This window comes from Cervus canadensis, chromosome 28 (assembly GCF_019320065.1).
Source record: "Cervus canadensis isolate Bull #8, Minnesota chromosome 28, ASM1932006v1, whole genome shotgun sequence".
Classification (NCBI taxonomy): domain Eukaryota; kingdom Metazoa; phylum Chordata; class Mammalia; order Artiodactyla; family Cervidae; genus Cervus; species Cervus canadensis.
In genome coordinates, this window is record NC_057413.1 from 31,597,258 (window position 1) to 31,620,254 (window position 22,997).

The 22,997-nt window shown below is 42.4% G+C and overlaps 1 protein-coding gene and 1 long non-coding RNA gene across 5 annotated transcripts in view; one reads left to right on the forward strand and one right to left on the reverse strand.

The window, feature by feature from the left end:
- LOC122429270 (putative spermatogenesis-associated protein 31C2) overlaps positions 1–275 on the reverse strand; it is a 59,656-nt gene extending 59,381 nt beyond the window's left edge. The window contains exon 1 of the mRNA XM_043449499.1: positions 266–275. Coding sequence (XP_043305434.1) covers positions 266–275 — 10 coding nt within the window. The remainder of the gene's footprint in view (positions 1–265) is intronic.
- Positions 276–3,235: 2,960 nt separating this feature from the next.
- Positions 3,236–10,682, forward strand: LOC122429470. Of its 4 annotated transcripts, none has more exons than XR_006266013.1 (6): positions 3,257–3,386; positions 6,075–6,245; positions 7,007–7,140; positions 8,505–8,684; positions 9,301–9,436; positions 10,340–10,682. It is a non-coding gene; the product is annotated as an uncharacterized LOC122429470 (long non-coding RNA). The 4 variants fall into 4 exon arrangements; XR_006266014.1 differs by having other exon boundaries at positions 7,007–7,133; XR_006266012.1 differs by lacking the exons at positions 6,075–6,245; positions 7,007–7,140 and having other exon boundaries at positions 3,236–3,386.
- The last annotated feature ends 12,315 nt before the right edge of the window (positions 10,683–22,997 follow it).

A 22,997-nucleotide genomic window follows, 5' to 3' on the forward strand; every position in this document is an offset into this window, starting at 1 on the left:
AAACATAGATTTAAAACATTGCATCAAATGACAGCTTATATCAATCTTTTTTTTTCATTTATTTTTATTAGTTGGAGGCTAATTACTTTACAATATTGTAGTGGTTTTTCCCATACAGTGACATGAATCAGACATGGGTTTACATGTGGTCCCCATCCTGATCCCTCCTCCCAGCTTATATCAATCTTAATCTTCAGCTGAATTTTTACTTCTTTAAGAAATACTTCCAATGATCTAAAACATCACGAAACCTTTTGGGAGATACCAGAATTCATCAGGTTACAGGCACACAAACATCTCAAAGATTCATTCATAAATTCATCCAAACATCAGGGAACAAAACAATCAGAAACCAAACAAAATTTCGAAATACTGGACAGACACATAAAGCCACAATATCTTCTCTTCTCTACTTCATAACAACACACCAAGCTTCAGCTGCAACGTTATTCATTTACAAAATTCTGTTACTGTTTTTCCCCTTTTCTCAATTCCTTAAATTGAAATACTTCTTGCCCAAGAAATTATTTTTCACTTTTTAAGACTCAGCCTGCTTTGTAAAGTTCTCCTTGATTATAGCTGTTTTTTCCCCAGATAAACAGGTATCTCTTTCCTAAAGTTCCTTAGGACTTTATAGATTTTTCAAGTGTATCTTCATTACCTGAATGTAAGTTATTTCTTCACATGTCTACCCTCTTGGCTCTTAGATTGCAGAGGACAAGCTCTTAAGAATCACCCAGGTATACAGAAGTCTTTAGTTCTTTTATTCAATAATTATTTGGGGGGTTCCTGCTCAGTACTAGACACTGAACTTTAAAGACAAACGTAGACAAAGGGGGTCAGGGATGACTTTTCGAGAGAGACTGCCTGAACGCAGACTTTGGCAGTTCACGGGAACAGCGGGCAGGAGAGGGAGCGCACGGAAGGCTGCAGCAAGACGGCGAAAGAAGCACACAGGAGAGGGTGAACATTTGTCCAGAGCGCAGGGACGGGTGAGGGGGCGCCAGCAGCGGCTCAGGATTCCAGAGCAAAGGACAGAAAATGAGAGAGATGGAGAGTCAGGCACAAGTCAGACTATGAAAGCATCACGCGTCGCTGTAAGATGTCTACATATTAATGCGATTTGACGAGTGGTTTACTGTCACATGTGCTTTTAAGACAGGTGACTCTAAACACTACAGGGGATGGAATCTGAAGGGCATACAAATAAGTGGAGGGAGAAGAATCTGAAGACATTAATAATGAAAAAAAAAAAAGGTGATGCAGGCCTATACTGGGGAATGGTTCCAGAAATATTTAGGATATAAAATGTTCTAGGTCGAGTACAGAATAAATCTATATGAAATCAATACATGTACAAATCCTGGGACCCTAAAGGAATAGACTCTGCCGGTTACTCCATAAAAGGTAGCGACTGAGAAGAGACTGAGAATCTGCATGAACTGTCTGAAGTTGCTTCTATTTATTTGGTGGTTTTCCTATGTCACTTCTTCCAGTGTTGAAAGGATTCAGGTAGGTGATTTATTTGAAGTTGTGCTTCTTGGACCAACCAAGCTCACTGAGAAATAAGAGCAAACAAGTCACTTGTAGAGATGTAAAACACACACACACATACACACACACACACAAAACACTTTGAGTTTATAGCTTGTAGTCACTATTCTAGGAGATAACTGAGAATCTTGTAAACGCAAAGGGAAGTTCTACAGGTGAGGAAAGAAAAGAAAAAACAATAGGAGTGAAAAAAGAAACAGTGTATGATTTCTTACTAGAGCCCTGATTGTATGACCGATTGAAGGCACTAAATTAATTGGTATTCATGGACAACACGTATTAGATGTGGTTACTCAATAGTCTGGGCATCCCAGTAGAATAAGAATTGCTTTTCTATACACTGCTTTTAAATGATACAGCACTCTTAAAACCAACATTCCTTCTGAACTATTAATTCATTACAAATAATAAAACAAGTTGATATATTAGACAGGTACAACTGAGGAGGTACTATGTAGCAATTTCCCATGACTCCCATTATCACTGGGAAAGCCAATTCTAAAATATATAACGTCATAGAAAACACAAGAAATATTTTAGCATTTGGCTTCAGAGGTGCTCCTGCAGTCATACTGAATATAATTTATAACAAATACTTATGAATTTAGAGCTATGCAAAAATATGGCTACGAAGCCACATTTTGAGAAGGCAATGTCTAGATGTCTACCCAGGTCTCCCAACTAGATGCAAAATTCTACATATAATCCTGCTACCCACTCTCAGGTATGCTACATGATAGCCTAAATGAATTCACTTTCTCCTGACACTCTTTGTCATGCATTGTCTTACTATGGTCACAGGAAGAATGCAAACACCTTTCTAAGAAATACTGTTTGGCTGCAGGTTGCATAAAAGGAGTCAGCACACAGTAGGTTTTGCCACAACATCTAATTTTGGAAACGTCGGTGCACAGGTGGCCCAGGGCTGAGTGCTCTGGGCTTCTTCACTGCCTTGTTTGCTTTCTCTGTCTTCTGGCAGCTGAGACTTGCACAGCTGATGGAGCATGTGATTCCCTACCAGAAACACCACTCCAATATTCACCTTTTCTTCATCTATTAAGGTTGTCAAGGGAGTGTGTAATTTCCTCGCTTCTGTCTTGTCACAGCAAAAATTTGAAGCAACAGACTTTAACCTCTCGGCGCGTCACAGCCCTCCGAAAGTGTTATAGCTCCATGTTACAGCTCAGTTTTATTTGGAAAATACATCCTGGAGGTGTGAGGGCATGCCGACCCAAAAGACGCAAAGAGAAGAGAGGGAGAGAGAGAGAGAGAGAGTCAGAGCGCACACGCATAGGGGAGACACCCCTGGCCCTTTGGTTCCTCTCTTATATGTTTTTTATCCTCCCCCTGGGCTTGCCCGATGTAAATTGGGCTAGCCAGGAGTGCTGTTTGTTCTACCTGAGGTCCTCACTCCGGTCCTTGGACCTTCCTTTGTTCTATCTTTGTGGGCTCTACCCTTCCTTGTCTTTCAGCCACCGCTGTTCTGGACTCTTTTTTCCTATTCTAACTACCTAACAAGGTCATCTGTTCCAATTTTGTGGTTTGTGTGCCTGTAACCTGATGAATTCTGGTATCTCCCAAAAGGTTTCTTGAAGTTTTAGATCATTGGAAGTGTTTCTTAAAGAAGTAAATATTTAGCTGAAGATTAAGATTGATATAAGCTGTCATTTGATACAATATTTTAAATCTATATCTTAAATATTCTGTCTTTTATCTAAATATTCTAGGTAATTTTAACAAAACATACAGATTTGTCAGCAGAACTAGACTTAGAAATGACATGAGAGGAAGAACAAGAAAAATCTGATGGAGATGAAAATAACCATTCACAGGTAAGTGAAAGTGTAAATTTAAATTTCTGGTTTAATACTATTTTCTAGTCTTTAACAACATAATACGGTTTGCAACAAAGTTCATAACAAAGAAAATTACCTTTCAAAAGTAGACTTTTAGAATCAACAGATGATCACTTAAGTTTTTATAGCACTTCGATTAGAAAACTTAAAATATTGTTAGAGTCTACTGTAATTTATAGCTTGTCTTTGGAATTGAGGCAAAAAACCCTCCTGACTACTGTTTACTTCTTCCATTTTTATAATTTCTTTACATGGTAAAGAAGGTGAGATCAAATACCGAATCATAGGATTAAAGAGTTGAATTTATGAAGAATAGGACAATGATGGTCCCTGACCTAGATATGTGTAGAGAGAAATCATTGCCAGTGGTCAAGGTTTTCTGTTGAAATTGCCAGTCACTGATGCCAAGACTAAAGATTCATTCTGTCTGATATCTCAGCATAGTTGACTTCAGTTCAGTTGCTCAGTCATGTCCAACTCTTTGTGACCCTGTGGACTGCAGCATGCCAGGCCTCCCTGTCCATCACCAATTCTCGGAGTTTACCTAAACTCATGTCCATTGAGTCAGTGATGCCGTCCAACCATCTCATCTTCTGTCGTCCCCTTCTTCTCCTGCCTTCAGTCTTTCCCAGCATCAGGGTCTTTTTAAATGAGTCAGCTCTTCGCATCAGGTGGCCAAAGTATTGGAGTTTCAGCTTCCACATCAGTCCTTCCAATGAACACTCAGGACTGACCTCCTTTAGGATGGACTTAGGGATGAACATTCAGCAAGAGAGTAGATCATAGAATCAGCCCAACTGCCTATTAAAAGAATTGAACCTTCCAGATTGGACCTTTGTTGTTAGGGTACAAATAATAACTTTATAGTTTATTTCATTTCCAGGTGGGAAATCAGTAAATATTATTAAAAATGCTTTATCCACTTTCATCGGTGGCTGTTAGGATTTAATATAACTGAATGTAGGGGCTTCCCACGTAGCTCAGCTGGTAAAGAATCCACCTGCAATGCAGGAGACCCCGGTTCAATTCCTGGGTCAGGAAATTCCCTCGGTGAAAAGGCTGGGATACACACTCCAGTATTGTTGGAAGACCTGGGTTCAATCCCTGGGTTGGAAAGATCTACTGGAGGAGGTTGTGGCAACCCACTCCATGTTCTTGGCTGGAGAGTCCCCATGGACAGAGGATCCGGGCAGGCTACAGTCCTAGGGGATGCAAAGAGTCAGACAGGACTGAGTACACACATGACTGAATTTAAGCAGGTAATATGTATTGATGTACAACATTATCATTATATATAATTTGCATTAATTTAGGAATTGGTTTCTCTTTCTGATTGGTGTTAATAGATTTTGGCTCCTCATAATATAAAGTTTGTCTGTTCTCCAGATATTAGTCCTTTTAAAAAAAAAAAAAAAGCTTTCAAATGTGCTGTAAGGACTCCCTGTTTAAGATATAGTGAGAGGAAATATTTTTAAGGGAAGCCAGCATTTATAACATTAAAAATCATCTCCTAATTCATTTTTGGTAGATTTAATATACATGAATTAATTCAAACAAACAGGGACAAAATTGGGTTTTGAGTTCAGGTGTTTCTCTATTTTCGGGTAAGGCAAGTTACTTTTCACCTAACTGCAAAAGGGTAAGGTGAGGACGAGGGCCTCTGGCCAGAAGTCGTCTCAGGGCCTCGTCCCCTTGGCAGCTGAACTGTAGCAAATACACGTAAACAGCTGCACAGGCGCTATTTCCTGGGACAGGCAGTGGAGAACTGGATGGTAACTGAAGGGGAATAGGGAGGTCACGGGAGTTTCCTATTTTATATTCAGATGGGAGCTTTTAGTGTATATATGCTGCTAGAAATGAGCCAGCAGAGGACGTGTTTATTGAGTTGAATCTTGTTTCCATTTCCAGTGTTAGAAAGCTTATTGATTATATGACATTATCTTTCAACTATTACAGTAAACTAATTGTACACAATACTTCTGTTCATATATAGTTTTGTGGTAAGGGCTTGTTCATTGGTTCTGAAGTGTAATATTCTTATGTAATTGAATATGCAGATGATTGCTTCAATTAATTCTATCATACATAGATTTTTTTAAATTATAGAATCATGAATATACAAACCCTTAGGCTATACTGAATAGGATTTAATCATTCCTTGGTGATTCTGGATGATCGTATTATTGTGAGTAGCTACAGTTTTGTAAGGTACTCTGAAACATCACATCATATTAACTTCATGTTGTTTACAGATTCCTGGGAAAAGGGGAATTTTTGTTTATATTCAGTAGAAAAAGCTATTGACAATCTTTCCTTAATTATTATTTTTGGATCATAAAGTTCTAAATTACTAAAACCATGCTTCCCATACTAAGAGTGCCGTTAACACATCTTGTGTGCTCAATAAGTGCATGTCAGATGCATGTAGAAAGAGCAGAATGGTTACATGAATGCCTATTGATGAATTTCTTTACAAAAAGCAAGTCTTTATTGCAAGTAGATTTCCAATATTGCCTACATGGAAAGATGTTTGATTTTTTTAGAAATATGCTAAGATTCAGAAATCATTAATTATTTATAGCTATTGGTAGGCATGGAATAATAATATAGATTCATTTGCTATGATATTACTTAGAAAGACTTCTTTAAATCTGACTTTCTCAGCATGCTTTGGAGCCGCAGTGTTGAGGCCAGACTTCCTGGGTTTGAACTCTGGGACTGTTGGTGACCTGCCGTGGGCTTGGACACGGTCCTCAGTCTCTCTGTACCCCATCTTTCCCCGTGTAGAGGACCTCATGCATTACCTGTCTTCGAGAATCACTGTGAGGATCAAAAGTGCCTTCAGATATGGCAAGTGCTGATCATAATGCATAGTGGTTGCATAGGAAGTCCTCAGAAGACTAATATCATGGTTATTGTGGTTTTCTTAAAAATGGGTTTCTTTCTTATAAGGAATTAAGGAATACTCCAAGATAGGTTTCACTGCCATAAAAGGTAGTTCTTATTGAAAATGACAGCTTCCATAAACCCTGGTATACTGCTTCCTATCAAATAACACAAGTAATGTTATATTTTTCCTTTTCCTTTCATCTAAATTCAATGCTTTATTAGCATTATTCATATATTTTCTTTGTCCATTAATGCCACTCTTATTCATTGTTTAATCTTTTAGTAAAAAATTACTTCCCAGTGCAAAGGTTTTATGTAAAAAGCCAAAGTTTAGATATTGTTTGTATTTTGAAATATTTAATATTAGCCTGAAAAGAATCATTTGTTATTTTAGGGCTGCAAAGAAAACATCTAATGAAAAGAATAAGGTATAATAAAAAAGTTAATTATAAAAAATATCATCCTAGTAAAATATATTTTGTAAAAGGAATAGTGTCAAAAGAGAAAATCTTCATATGTTGTAGAGACATAAACTTTGAGAACTTAATTTAGAAACGCTATTGATCAAATTATCATTTTGATAAAAATCTGTCCTTTTAAGAAGTGTCTGTTTTTCATTTAATGACGAGCTATTTATCACCTTTGTACAGTTAGTATATTTTATAAATATTTTAAGGACATTGTGAAACAGTATTGTTTATATGTAGGTCAAAGCACAGATTAATGACGTGAGCTACCTGAATGACTGAACTCAGTCATCTGAAAGTGCTTCCCAGGATGGTGATGTCTTCACTCTGAGATTTCCACATTGCAAGTAGAACCGCTTGGCTTGAGGTATAAAGTTAGGACCGTGGTGTAAATATCAACACAAAGCCTGTTTGTGTACAGTGTAGTAATACATGCTCACCTTGTCTAGGACTGCTCTAGAGCTATGGATATTACAGTGCTGTGCATCTTATAGATATATTTTGTATTAAAAGACAGTGAAAGTGAGTGTATACGCTGAGCCTTATGATCATTCTTACTGTACCTGAATTTATAATTTTATATATATACATATATATGTTATTATTTCATTTCTCTTTCTCTTCTACTAGACTGCAAGCTAAACAAGAGCCAGGGTCATGTGTTTTATCTGGAGAGCTTAGAATAATGTCTTCCACTTGATAGACACTCAATATTTATTCAGTGTATGGAGGAGTGGACATGAAAGACACAGTCCTTTATACTCAAAAATTACTCACATCAGTGTGTTTCTTGTTTCTATGTGTTTTCTTCTTGTTGCAGATTGTGTTAGCTTGTTGAAAATTCGGGATGCAATTGTTTCATGTGAAAGATAAATAGAACTTTAAAAAAGCCACTGTGAACTACTTAGAGGAGAAATTTAAAAACTGGAAAATAAGGTCCATGAGCTACAGAAAGAACTGTCGGAGAGCAAAGAAGTGAATCACAGTTAGGGCATCAGAAAGTGGAGTGGCAACGAGAGCTTGGCAGCTTGAGATACTGCACATCCTAGTTTTAAAGTAATATATGAACTGTTATTTACTTCAATACTGCAGAGACGTAGCTGTGTTATAATTTTTAACTTACCCTCTGGGATTTTACAGCAGAGAATACGTCGTTAGTATTCTGGAGTGTGAAATTCATGGAAGTAATATAAGTTCTTAACAGTGAATGCTTCTAATGACTTAATGTATATTTTTCCAAATCATCATTTTCATGATCATACAGGAGTCCACCATAATGGAAACCTCATTCACGATTCAACAGATTGACTTTCGATTGTTTTTCACTTTTCTGTATTATGTTTAATCTTACAAGGAACATCTTTTCTACAGATTCATTTCTACATTTCTAATTATTTTGAATTCATTTTCTTTAATAATAGTGTATTATTTGGTTTAAGTATGAGAACGTTTAGAAACGGTCTTCAATCTATATTTCTAAACTATTCTTTAGAAAGTTTAGATTACTTTTCATTGCCACCCACAGAAGTATGAAGTAGCCATTTTTCTCAAGACAGAAAAAAATATTTATGCTGTTTTCTTCTTAATCCTCTGCATGAAAACAGTGATCATTATTAAGTGTTCTTCACTGTATTTCCCATCATTTTACTATTTTAAACATTGTGAAGAGGGAGTGAAAGTTACTGCAGCAGTGAATAGTCTCATGTTTTTTTTAAGAAGAGCTCTATAAATTTTGCAGATTGACCTTAAAGCAAGAAGAAGAGAATAGAAGAAATGCTGGCATGTTATATGAAAAAATTAGGGAGCAGTTAAGAAGAAAGGAAGACCAATATAGTAAAGAAGCTGAAATGAAACAGCAACTTGAACTCACTCTCAGAGCACTAGATGGAACTGAAGACTGAGAAAGGATGTGAATCAGGTAGAGTAATCGTTGCTGAAAATTTCAAATTTCTCACACCATTTCATCAATATTATTTATAATATCCCATTTATTTAATATGTATTATTTAGATTTCAAACAAGGTGTTATCCCAACCTAGGTATGAACTGTGACATTCGTAGTTTAAGTGATTAGTTTCTTACTATTCTTGGCTTCTAATAGATGCTCTGTATGTGTTTTCGGAGTGGAGGACTGGATATAACTTGAGGTTAATTATTAACATAATGATTGGCACTTTTGATACATTAGACAAAATAATCTTCTTAATTCCAATCCATGTATTAATTTGGGGTTTTTAAATGTTAAAATACAGTCTAACTTGGCTTGAGACTGTGAAGGAACTAGTTAAATGCTTTGTAAAGAAATTTCCTTTCACAATAATATATCTGCATGCTTTTGCTTTGTGATAAATTTAGCAGACATTTAAATTAAGGTCCAAGTTAATCACGTGAGATAAAGATTCTTGTGCTTGAAAAGGCTACTTCCTCTAAACAGTTTTATATATTTTATATTCTGCTTCTAAGCTTTTAACTGTTTTTTTTTTTTTTTTCTTTTAATGATATGGGCCCAAAAACTTCATACAGTGTCTCTCCAGGTTATGGAAGAGTGACATGACTCAGAAGCAGCTTTCTGGAGAACGGAATGCCAGAAGCTTACAGGAGGGAATCCTGGCCAATCACCTTGGCAAAGAAAAGCAGAAAGAAGTGGCTGATAAAGAAATGAACTCTTAGGTATTTTCTGTATTCATTTATGTGTGTGTATGTATCTGTGTATGTATGTTGTTTATAAATGTGGAGTATGTACCACAGAAAATGTAGAGGCTTGTGAAAGCCTATATATCTATATTTTGAGGAGGGATGACATTTTTCATGTGTCGGATAAAGTAATATTTGTAATTCAGATCCATTTGTCTACAGCAGTCAGGTAGGGACATACGTTGACCTCATCCAAGGAGAGGCCTTTAATATTTTCTATAGGAATTGATCTCAAAATTATTGCAACTGTATCGGAGGAGCCGGCACCCTCCTCTGTGCTTTAGGCCAGGAAGACGGCGTGTGCTCCGCCATCGCGTGCGCTGCACACCAGAGTCCCTCTGCTCTGGGGGGAGCGTGTGCGCCGCTCCATGCCCGTCCTCACCTTCCGTGTCTCAGTCAGAGTCCGCTCCTGGCTCCACTCTCATTTCTGTAACCAGCGCCCTGTCAACGGCCTTTGCATGTCATTTACAGTTTTCCAGTTTGTGAAAACTGCAAGATCAGTTGTAAAAACATTTTTGAACACTTTAAAAAGTAACTTCTTCAAAATAAACTTATAAAAGTTCTGCCTACCCCATCCCCCCCAAAAAACCATACCTCTTGCTACTAACAATAGATACTCTTAATTTTTGGTAATGATTTCACTTCCTTGATAAATCATTAGGGTCGGTTATCACTTCCACTGGTGGTAAGGAGGAAAAGTACAGGCAGTTCAGAGACCATATTTTGGATGTCATTCTTGTGAGGAAATGAACGCTTTGCTCTATGTAGGGTCCTATTTTAGTACAAGGAACTTTTAAAAACAGTGATAGATATGACATCATATGTATTTAGTGATAATTAATAAGTGTTTTTCATTCTCTTTCACCCTATCTTACTTAGACATTACAAAAAGGTATTGAAAGTTATGGAAGCAGCAAATAATCTCATGGTTGTCTAAGAAGAGCTCTCCAAGTTTTACCTATCACCATTCGTGTATGCACCGTGAGTGAAGTAAGAGGCTTATTCTGTGTTGATGTGTTTGCACCAGAGAAGTGGTCGTGGTCTGATGTACGAGGACAGGTGGAGTTGGAAGACCTGCTGCTTATTATATTTCTAGCTTCTTCCTTCCCAGAGTCGTTATAGCTGATGAGCTAACTGATGTTTTTATAGAAGTGCTTAGTGCAGCTCTCAATAGGTTTAATTCTTGTAATTGACTATTAAGATGTTAGAACAGTAACATATTCTCAAGAAAAAAACTTTTTACAAAATGTAATCTGTTTAAATCTGTACAGAGCTAAGGCTCTTATTGTAGGGCAGCTGCACAGGTTAGGGATCAGCTGTATAGTTTTTAAAGCTAGCAAGTGGTGGTGTGTACTGGAGGTATTTGTCATATTTGTTGGGATAGTTTTATTTTTATTCATGTCAATTTGAATTAATTTGGGAAACATTTCAGCATTGAATCATTTATTTTTATAGCCTCTCAACTGTTTCAAGGCATCTACTTCTAATACAATCATAATTTGGAACTCAAGTGGTGAGCTTTACCCAAACTCTTCTTGATTTCATCTTCCATCTGCTATTTATGATTTACTTAGAACATTTTTGCAAACGATTTGTTGAGAATTCTCATTTTAAGGGTCAGTTACTATCATTTAGGTACACGCTTGTCCACTAAAACTGAAGGATGGCAGGATTCATGAGCAGCAGAAATGGAGGGAGTCAGGGACAGGGTTGTAACAGCTGCATTCCGAAGGCAGCTGTAGGCCAGGTTTTCGAGGCTCCTTGAAGGCATGGGAGCATCCTCATTTTTTAAATTTGATGTTTCTTTTATATTGGAATGTACTTGATTTCCAATTTTGTGTTAGTTTCCTCTGCAGGGGAGAGCTAGTGAGCCTAGGTCTGTCTGGAACATTCCTGAATCCTTCGGGGATACACTCTGTGTGTCAAGCTGAATACCAGACCTAGGGGGCAAAATTTGCATTTTTCTCTCAGGGAGCCCTAACGTGGTGCGGCCTAGCAACTGCTTGAAAATCCATCAAATTGCTGTTTCCTTCCTTCTGACAGAGCTAGCTTTGCTCCCCCCTTTGGGATTTCTGAAGCAAGGGGGCAGCACGAGACACCTCGCCTGTGGTCCATTTGAGGTGCAAGGTGACCTCGACCAGGTGACCACAGTATGGAACCTGGCCCTCTCAGACACGCTCCCACAGCCTGCTTCCTCGTGGGCAGTACTGCTATGACCTAGGAATGTGTTTGCAAGGCTCGAAAAGTGCAGGGAGACACGCAGCCCTGACTTTGCAATTTAGGCCCTTGGATCAGGCCTGGAGGTCTGACGTCTGAGAAGTGAAACACTTGCTGCAAGATAGAGGCCTGGAAACACTCTCTGGGGCTGCCTTTCCTGGCTCCAAGGAAGATAGCTTCCCCAGCCGCCTGTGGGCTGAGAGTCACACACGGCTGGAAAGCGCTTGCTTGGAGGTCATTTGTCAGTGGCAGTGGCCCCTGAGCCCCGGTGCCTAGGGAGGGGTCCCACACTCAAAGGGAAAGTCAAAGCGACGTCCAAACGTCTGTTCCATCACGTTTCCTCTGCAGGAGAGATCTAGTGAGCCTAGGTCTGTCTGGAACATTCTTGGATCCTATGGGGACACACACTGTGTGTCAAGCTGGATACTGGTCCTAGGGGGCAAAATTCACATTTTTCTCTTGGGGAGCCCTAATGAAGTGCGGCCTAGTAAATGCTTGAAAATCCATCCAATTGCTCTTTTCTTCCTTCTGACAGAGCTAGCTTTGCTCTCCCCTTTTGGATTTCTGAAGCAAGGGGGTGGCCTGTAACTCCTCGCCTGGGGCCAATCTGAGGAGCAAGGTAACCTTGAGGAGGTGGCCACAGTATGGAACCCAGCCCTCTCAGACTCACTCCTGCAGCTGGCATCTTCATGGGCAGTACTGCTATGACCGAGGAATGTGTTTACAAGGTTCGGAAAATTCAGGGGGACACATGGCCCTGACCCTGGAATTTAGGGCCTTGGAGCAGGCCTAGAGGTCTGACGTCTGAGACATGAAACAGTTGCTGTAAGATAGAGGCCTGAAAGCACACTCTCTCTGGATGCCTTTTCTTCCTCAAAAGATAGCTTTCCCAGCCTCCTGCGTGCTGACAGTCACACGCTGCTTGTAAGCATTGCTTGGAGGTCATTTCTGAGTGACAATAACCCCTGAGGCCCTACACCTAGGGAGGGGACCCACACTCACAGGGAAAGTCAAAGCAACATCCAAAGGTCTCTTCCATCATGTTTCCTCTGCAGGAGGGATTTATTGAGTCTAGGATTGTCTGGAGCATTCTTTTTTTTTTTTTTTTTAATTTTTTATTAGTTGGAGGCTAATTACTTCACAGCATTTTAGTGGGTTTTGTCATACATTGATATGAATCAGCCATAGATTTACACGTATTCCCCATCCCGATTCCCCCTCCCACCTCCCTCTCCACCCGATTCCTCTGGGTCTTCCCAGTGCACCAGGCCTGAGCACTTGTCTCATGCATCCCACCTGGGCTGGGGATCTGTTTCACCATAGATAGTATACATGCTGTTCTTTTGAAATATCCCACCCTCACATTCTCCCACAGAGTTCAAAAGTCTGTTCTGTATTTCTGTGTCTCTTTTTCTGTTTTGCATATAGGGTTATCGTTACCATCTTTCTAAATTCCATATATATGTGTTAGTATGCTGTAATGTCCTTTATCTTTCTGGCTTACTTCACTCTGTATAAGGGGCTCCAGTTTCATCCATCTCATTAGGACTGGTTCAAATGAATTCTTTTTAACGGCTGAGTAATATTCCATGGTGTATATGTACCACAGCTTCCTTATCCATTCATCTGCTGATGGGCATCTAGGTTGCTTCCATGTCCTGGCTATTATAAACAGTGCTGCGATGAACATTGGGGTGCACGTGTCTCTTTCAGATCTGGTTTCCTCAGTGTGTATGCCCAGAAGTGGGATTGCTGGGTCATATGGCAGTTCTATTTCCAGTTTTTTAAGGAATCTCCACACTGTTTTCCATAGCGGCTGTACTAGCTTGTATTCCCACCAACAGTGTAAGAGGGTTCCCTTTTCTCCACACCCTCTCCAGCATTTATTGCTTGTAGACTTTTGGATAGCAGCCATCCTGACTGGTGTGGTTAATGGTCCTCATTGTGGTTTTGATTTGCATTTCTCTGAATAAAATGAGTGATGTTTGAGCATCTTTTCATGTGTTTGTTATCCATCTGATGTTTTCTTTGCAGAAATGTCTGTTAGTTCTTTGGCCCTTTTGAATTGGGTCATTTATTTTTCTGGAATTGAGCTGCAGGAGTTGCTTGTATATTTTTGAGATTAATCCTTTGTCTGTTGCTTCATTTGCTATTATTTTCTCCCAATCTGAGGGCTGTCTTTTCACCTTACTTATAGTTTCCTTTGTAGTGCAAAAGCTTTTAAGTTTCATTAGGTCCCATTTGTTTAGTTTTGCTTTTATTTCCAATATTCTGGGAGGTGGGTCATAAAGGATCTTGCTGTGATTTATGTCGGAGAGTGTTTTGCCTATGTTCTCCTCTAGGAGACACACACCCGGAGCCTGCTTCTTGATGGGCAGGACCACTCTGAACTAGGAATGTGTTTGCAAGGCTCAGAAAGTGCAGGGAGACACACAGCCCTGACTCCATAATTTAGGCCCTTGGAGCGGGCCTAGAGGTCTGACATCTGAGAAGTGAAACACCTGCTGCAAGACAGAGGCCTGAAAGCACACTCTCTGTGGATGCCTTTCCTTTCTTGAAAGAAGAAGGCTTTCCCAGCCTCCTGCCTGCTGAGGGTCACACACTGCTTGAAAACACTTGGTTGGAGGTCATTTTTAAGTGGCAATGGCCCCAGAAGCCCTGCCCCTAGGGAGGGGACCCCCACTCCCAGGTAAAGTCAAAGTGACTTCCAAAGTCTGTTCCATCACGTTTCCTCTGCAGAAGAGATCTAGTGAGCCTAGGTCTGTCTGGAATATTATTGGATCCTGTGGGGGGACACCCTGTGTGTCAACCTGGATACTGGGCCTTGGGGACAAAATTCGCATTTTGCTCTCAAGGAGCCCTAATGCGGTGAGGCTTAGCAAGCTCTTAATAATCCATCCAATTGCTGTTTTCTTCCTTCTGAGAGAGCTGGCTTTACCCACCCCCACCCCCCACCCCCTTTCAGATTTCTGAGGCAAGGTACGAGGTGACCTCAACGTGAACACAGAATGGCACCCGGCCCCCTCAGACACACTCCTGCAGCCTGCTTCCTCATGGGCAGTATGACTATGACATAGGAATGTGTTTGTAAGGCTTGGCAATTACAGGGAGGCACATGGCTCTGACTCTGGAATTAGGCCCTCGGAGCAGGCCTGGGAGGTCTGATGTCTGAGAAGTGAAATACTTGCTGCAAGGTAGAGGCCTGAAAACACACTCTGTGGATGCCTTTCCTTCCTCAAAGGAAGATAGCTTTCCCAGCCTCCTGCGTGTTAGGAGTCAAACACTGCTGGCAATCACTTGCTTGGAGGTCATTTCTCAGTGGCAATGGGCCCTGAGGCCCTGCCCTTTGAGAGGGGTCCCACACTCACAGGGAAAGTCAAATCAACATCGAAATGTCTGTTCCATCACATTTCCTCTGCAAGAGAGATCTAGTGAGCCTAGGTTTGTCTGGACCATTCTTGGATCCTGTGTGGACACATCCTGTTTCAACCTGTATTGCAGGCCTAGGGGACAAAATTCATATTTTGCTCTCAGGGAGCCCTAACACGGTGCGGCCTAGCAACTTCTTGATAATCCATCCGATTGCTGTTTTCTTCCTTATGACAGAGCTAGCTTTGCTCCCCCTTGGGGATTTCTGAAGCAAGGGGTGGCCCCCAACTCCTCTCCTGGAGCCCTTTTGAGGTGCAAGGTGACCTTGATGAGGTGACCACAGTATGGCACCCAGCATTTTCAACACACTCCCACACACTGCTTCCTCAAGGGCTGTACCGCTATGACCTAGGAATGTGTTTGCAAGGCTTGGTAAGTGCAGGGTGACACACGGGCCTGACTCTGTCATATAGGCCCTCGAAGCAGGCCTGGAGGTCTGCTGTCTGAGAATCGATACAGTTGGTGCAAGATAGAGGCCTGAAAACACACTCACTGTGGATGTCTTTCCTTCCTCCAAGGGAGATGGCTTTCCCAGCCTCCTGCGTGTTGAGAGCCACACACTGCTTGAAGGCACTTGCTTGGAGCTCGTTTTTTAGTGGAAAGTTCCCCTGAGGCCCTGCCCATTCAGAGGTGTCCCGCACTCACAGGGAAAGTCCCAGCAACATCAAAGTCTCTTCCACCACGTTTGCTCTGTAGGAGAGATCTAGTGAGCCCAGTTCTGTCTGGAAAGCTCTTGGATCCTGTGGGGACACAGCAAGTATGTCAGCCTGGATACAGGCCAAGGACGCAAAATTTACATCTTTCTCTCGGGGGCCTCTAAATTGGTGTGGCTTAGCAACTGCATGAAAATCCATCCAAATGCTGTTTTCACACTTGTGACAGAACTAACTTTACTCTTCTCCACCCCTTGGAATTTCTGAAGCAAGCAGGTAGCTCACAATTCCTTGCCACTGGCCAATTAGCAGTGGAATGTCACCTTGATGAGGTGACCACAGCATGGCACCCAGCACTCTCAGAAACACTCCCGCGAGAGTATCCTCAGGAACCATAGCGGAATGAACTAGGAATTTGTTTTCAAGGGTAGAAAAGTGCAGGGAGACACATGGCCTTGACTCTGGAATCTAGGCACTCGGAGCAGCAACTGAGGACTCACATCTTAGAAGCAAAATGGTTCATGCAAGATAGAGGCCTGGAAACACACTCTCTGTGAATGCCTTTCCTTCCTTGAAAGAAGAAAGCTGTCCCAGGGTCCTGCATGCTGAGAATCACACACTGCTTGAAGGTCATTTTTCAGTGGCAAGTCCCCTGATGCCATGAATGTTGGGAGGGTCCCCATATTCACAGGAAAAATCAAAACAACATCCATAGGTCTGTTCCATCACGTTTTTTTCTGTAGGAGAGACCTAGTGAGCCAGGTCTTTCTGGAACATTCTCGGATCCTGCAGGGAAACACCTTGTCGTTCAAACTGGATACACAGCCTAGGAGCCAAAATTCACATTTTTCTCTTGGGGGACCCTAAAGAGGTGCAGCCTAGCAACTTCTTGTAAATCCATGCAATTGCTGTTTTCTTACTTCTGACAGAGCTAGCTTTGCTCCACCCACCCTTTGCGATTTATGACACAAGTGGGCAGCTCACAACGCCTCGCCTTGGGCCAATTTGCAGTGACATGTTACCTCCATGGCGTAAACACAGTATGCACCCCGCACTCTCAGACCCAGCCGCACAGACTGCATCCTCATTGTCAGTACCGGTATGAACCAGGAATGTGTTTGCAAGGCTCAGAAAGTGCAGGGAGACACACTGCCTTGACCTGGGATTTAGGACCTTGGAGGAGGCCTGGATGTCTCACGTCTTAGAAGCAAAATCCTCCTTTGGGAGGGATCCCACACACACAGGGAAAGTCAAAGCAACATGCATATGTCTGTTCCATCATGTGTTCTCTGTAGGAGAGATCTAGTAAACCTAAGTATGTCTGGAACATTCTTGGATCCTGCAGGGACACAACCTGTGTGTCAACCTGGATACCGGGCCTGGGGGCAAAATTCACAGAATGCTCTCGGGGGGCCATAAACATGTGTGGCTGGGCAATTTCTTGAATGTACTTCCACCTGCTGTTTTCTTACTCCGGAAAGCGCTACATTTGCTCTACCTTTTGGGATTTCTGTAGCGAGCAGGCAGCTCTGAACTTCTTGCCTCAAGTCTATTTGCTGTGTAATGTCACTTCAATGAGTTGACCCCAGTATGGCACCCAGCACTCTCAGACACACTCCTGCAACCTGCTTCCTCATGGGCAGTATGACTATGACATAGGAATGTGTTTGTAAGCCTCATTAAGTGCAGGGAGACACATGGCCCTGACTGCAATTTAGGTCCTCGGAGCAGGCCTGGATGTCTCATGTCTTTGAAGCTAAAGAGTTCCTGCAAGAGAGAGGCATGAAGACAAACTTTCTGTGGATGCCTTTCCTTCCACGAAGGAAGATAGCTTTCCCAGCATTCTGGGTGCTGCGAGTCACACACTGCTCGGAAGCACTTGCTTGGAGGTCAGTTTTCAGTGGCAATATCCCCAGAGGCTGTGATCATGTGGACGTGTCCCACAGTCACAGGGAGAAGCAAAGCAACGTTCAAAGGTCTGTTCCATCACGTTTCCTCTGTAAGAGAGGTCTAGTAAGCCTAGGTATATCTGGAGCATTCTTGGATCCTGTGGGTACACAGCCTGTGTGTCAACCTGGATACCGAACCTAGGGAGCAAAATTCACATTTTTCTCTCTGGGGACCCGAACGTGATACAGCCTAACGACTGTGTTAAAATCCATCCAATTGCTGTTTTCTTTTTTCTGATGGAGCAAGATTTGATCCACCCTTTTGGATTGTTGAAGCAAGCGAGTGGCTCGCAACTCCTCACCTCAGGCCCATTTGCTATGGAATGTAACCTCAATTAGGTGACCACAGTATGGCACCCAGCACTCTCAGACACAATCCCACTGCATGCTTCATTATGGGCTGTACCAGTGTGACCTAGGAATGTGTTTTCAAGGCTCAGAAATTGCTGCCACCACAGGATCCTGTCTTACCAAGAGGAAAGGAGAATGAGGAGAGATACACCCCGTTATCACCAAGCCACCCCGACGGGCATAGCTTTTCCAAAAAGAGTAAGTGGACCAGTCTCAGGGACAGCAAGTGGGCCTTCTCACCCAGGGAGCCAGGTCCCCCTCCAGGCATAGTCTGCCAGCATGGCTCACGAGTGACACGGGTCGCAGGCCATTCCCTCCACTGTCCAAGGCATGGTCTCCCTCAGAAATATACCTCTTCTGGTGAATCCGAACATGCTTTTCACAGCATTCTGGGTAGGAATACTCTCCTCCAAGAAAAAAATGCATGCCATGCAGATAAATATTTTTCTCCAATGTTAGAACATCGTCTGTGTGCTAAAGGCTTCTTCCTACCAGAAATTTTGTTTCATGAAATAAATGTTTTTTTTCTCATGAGCAGGGGTAGTGGCCTGTCGGTGCCTCACTGAGGGAGATGGAAGGCATCGGGGTCCAGGCTTCCCAGGTGCCTGCTTTGACTTCCAGATGGGATGGGGCCGTGGAGGGAGGGTGACCCCAGCATGGATCCTCATCCTCACCCCAGTTCCATAACTGCGCCTTCAGTTTCCATAATACCAGCATTAGAGAAACAAGCAACAGCGTTTAGGACATGTCACAGTGAACTAAACCGAAAGACCTCCCCCTTCTCAGGATCTTGCTCAGTTCTATCCTACTTTCTCTCCACCAGGACGTTGTACAGCTGGTAGGGAGGTGTGTTCAGAAGCTGAAATTCCCCTCAGGCTCAAGAAGTGTCAGGGACAAACTCCCATGTCAGAATAAGGAAGGGAGTCCAGAGGTGGGACAAGCCTCACCCCCGAGTCACAGCAGGGTAGATGCTGCTGCCCTGAAAGCCCCTTTCTCTCCCACATGTGGCTGGGATGGGATGCAGAGGAAGGATGTTAGTGGCAGGGGAGCCCATAGATGGTGCATTTACCAAGGAGCATTGGTGTCCCACCACCGTCCACAGGGCCAGAGGAAAGAAGTGAGGGGCCTGGTGGCTGATGCTGGCATTGCTCCAGAGTCTCCCCTCTACTCTAGTTCCCCGGACCTGTCTGAGGGAGACCACCTGGAGGCCCTGAACAGAGGGCCAAGCGCCCAGAGGCAACAGAAACTCAAGCAGAGAAGCTTCACTTTTCCCCACTGTAGCAATCAGCTTTTACAGGACTGGGTACTCAGGACAGACTCACAGCCCGTGACCTCTACCTACATGTGTGGTCCAAGGAGGCTCCCAGGGTACAGGTAGGACTCAACAGCCCCAGGGACTGTTCAGGAGTCACAGCAGGTCTCACCTGCACTCAGTCTTACTCACTCCAGAGGCCGGGGTGGAAGACACCAGCAGCCAGGATGTGTCACCCAGCATGCATGGAAGGGACCTGCAGAAAATGAACACGCCATCAGCTTTCCTCCTTGGGCTCATTCAAGCTGGAAAGCGGGGAGACGAGCATTTCTCCAGAGAGATTCTGGGCTCTATGTCACAGACACTGCCCTGGTGCACAGTCCCCCTCCAGAAGGGGGCCTCTGATCCAGGAGCTGGCAGGAACGGGCCTGCCTCCATGCCTGTCAGGGCCCCCACATGTGGGACCAGGCCCAGGGCTGTGGGGGCAGTGGGCACAGGCCTACTTGTGCTGTGGTTCCTCCCTGGAGACTAGTCCTGACTCTGCACCGCATCCCCCACGGTGGGCACAGCGGTGGGGGCTTAGCCAGGGTCTGAGGGGAGGCGTTGGGTCCTAGGTCATCGAGTGACCTCGAGAGTTCAGGAGAGGGGAGCACAGAGCTTGGATCCTCAGCCTGGCTGCTGCCATATACACACAGTGTATACACACAGTATACACACACAGTGTATATACACAGTATATATATGTATATACACAGTATATACACACAGTGACCCAGCACAGGGCCACACAGTGTATATACACAGTATATATATATGTATATATATATGTATACATATATGTATATATCTGTATATACACACAGTGACCCACCACAGGGCCCCCAATAACCTCACAGACACCTCGACAGACCCACACTCACCCCACAGAGGGACCCCCCCATAACCCTCACTGATCCAGCACAGGGCCCCCATGAAGAGTGGGTCAGACCCACACTCACCCCAGAGAGACCCCCCATATACCCACAGTGACCCAGCACTGCTGCTGCACAGGGCCCCCAATAACCCCACAGAGACCTCGACAGACCCACACTCACCCCAGAGAGGAACCCCCCATATACACACATATGCACAACTTTCACATCCAGTAAATGGTTAACTGATGCTTAAAACGATTATTCTTTTGCAGTTGATGCTTTTGTTTTGTTTTGTTTCTCCAGACATCCCACTTCACCCTGGCTTGCCAGCTGGCACTGTAGTAACTAGGATTTCAGGAGTAGGCATCCCAGCTTCCCTTTCTATTCCTGCTTTTAGATTTTGTTTCCTTGAACAGTTTTACTTTTCATGAATGTGTTTTCTCAGGGAGAGATCCCTTTCTGAAATGATACCTACATTCTGGGACAATGAAGCTCCATGTCTATTCAAGAAAGCATCTCCTATTTCTTTTCTAAAACTCCACTCTTGTGCCAAGACCCCATTAATCATCAAACAAGTAGTACAGGAAGTCCTGGCTGAACACCTGTCATCTAATCCTTCTCAAAAGTGGACTGGGAGAAACCAAATCATGTGGTAAGATGAATCAAGTTTTAGTTCTGAATGAATTGGCAGTCCTTTAAAAAATGATTTTGTTTTCAACTAGGAACATTAGAGAAATGTATTAGGATTTTTTTTTTTTTTTTTTTGCATCAACTGGGTAAAAGTCTTGATTTTTGAGGTGACATTTTATTTTTGTTTTGCAACCAAACAATTTATAATAACTATAATATTTCTTAAAATTGCATATTATTTCTCCAAGTGGTTTTGGAAATAAGCCCTATATTATTATTTTATCCATTTAAAAACTAGGAAAACTAGATAACTATAAATAGGATTTCCAGTCATGCCATCTTCATTAAAAGCTATCTATTTATCAGACCTGATCCCCCCAACACATTTCTAATCTCTATTGTTCCCTCTTGTTCCATTTATTACTGGCCTAGGAAACCATAAGGCTCAATAACTTGTGAACACAGTAGGAATCCCTAAAAGAGAAAAGCTCGGAACTAATTTTAGAATAAGAAGAAAACCACCATGTGCTTGCTCTTAGGTCCCTAGGTTGGATGGCTGACTTAATTCCATAAATAAACAGCCTTCCCACATTTGGAGATAACATTATCAACTGACTTCAGTTCAGCACAATACTCATGTCTGGAGTTGGTGACCTTGGGGGAGGGCGTTTGCTACGGTGGCCTGAGATGAGCCAGGCCTCACAGCCCAGTGGCCTACAACCTTGCCCTCGCTCCTATTCATTCTCCAGTGCCCAGTTTCTCCACATGTAAAGTGGAGACTGTATGGAGCTTCCCCATCTTTGGCTAGAAGAATATAATCAATCTAATTTCGGTATTGGCAATCTGGTGATGTCCATGTGTAGCATCTTAAATTCAGACTTAAATTGAAGAAAGTAGGGAAAACCACTCAATCACTCAGGTATGACCTAAATCAAACCCTTTATGATTATACAGCGGAAGTGAGAAATAGATTCAAGGGACTAGATCTGATAGAGTGTCTGATGAACTATGGACAGAGGTTCATGACATTGTACAGGAGACAGGGATCAAGACCATCCCCAAGAAAAAGAAATGCAAAAAAGCAAAATGGCTGAGGAGGCCTTACACACAGCTGAGAAAAGAAGAGGAGAAAAAGGAAAAGGAGAAAAAGAAAGATATACCCATTTGAATGCACAGTTCCAAAGAATAACAAAGAGGTAGAAAGCCTTCCCCAGAGGTCATAGCAAGGAAATAGAGGAAAACAATAGAATGGGAAAGACTAGAGATCTCTTCAAGAAAATTAGAGATACCAAGGAATATTTCATGCAAAGATGGGCTCAATAAAGGACAGAAATGGTATGGACCTAACAGAAGCAGAAGATATTAAGAAGAGGTGGCAAGAATACACAGAAGAACTATACCAAAAAGATCTTCACGACCCATATAATCATGATGGTGTGATCACTCACCTAGAGACAGACATCCTAGAATTTGAAGACAAGTGGGCTTTAGGAAGCATCACTACGAACAAAGCTAGTGGAGTTGATGGAATTCCAGTTGAGCTATTTCAAGTCCTAAAAGATGATGCTGTGAAACTGCTGCACTCAATATGCCAGCAAATTTGGAAAACTCAGCAGTGGCCACAGGACTGGAAAAGATCAGTTTTCATTCCAGTCCCAAAGAAAGGCAATGCCAAAGAATGCTCAAACTACCACACAATTGCACTCATCTCACATGCTAGTAAAGTAATGCTCAAAATTATCCAAGCCAGGCATCAACAGTATGTGAACTATGAAATTCCAGTTGTTCAAGCTGGTTTTAGAAAAGGCAGAGGGACCAGAGATCAAGTTGCCAACATCCGCTGGATCATCAAAAGAGCAAAAGAGTTCCAGAAAAACATCTATTTCTGTTTTATTGACTATGCTAAACCTTTGACTGTGTGGCTCACAATAAACTGTGAAAAATTCTGAAAGAGATGGGAATACCAGACCACCTGACCTGCTTCTTAAGAAACCTGTATGCAGGTCAGGAAGCAACAGTTAGAACTGGAAACGGAACAACAGGCTGGATCCAAATTGGGAAAGGAGTATGTCAAGGCTGTATATTGTCACCCTGCTTATTTAACTTCTATGCAGAGTACATCATGAGAAGCGCTGGGCTGGA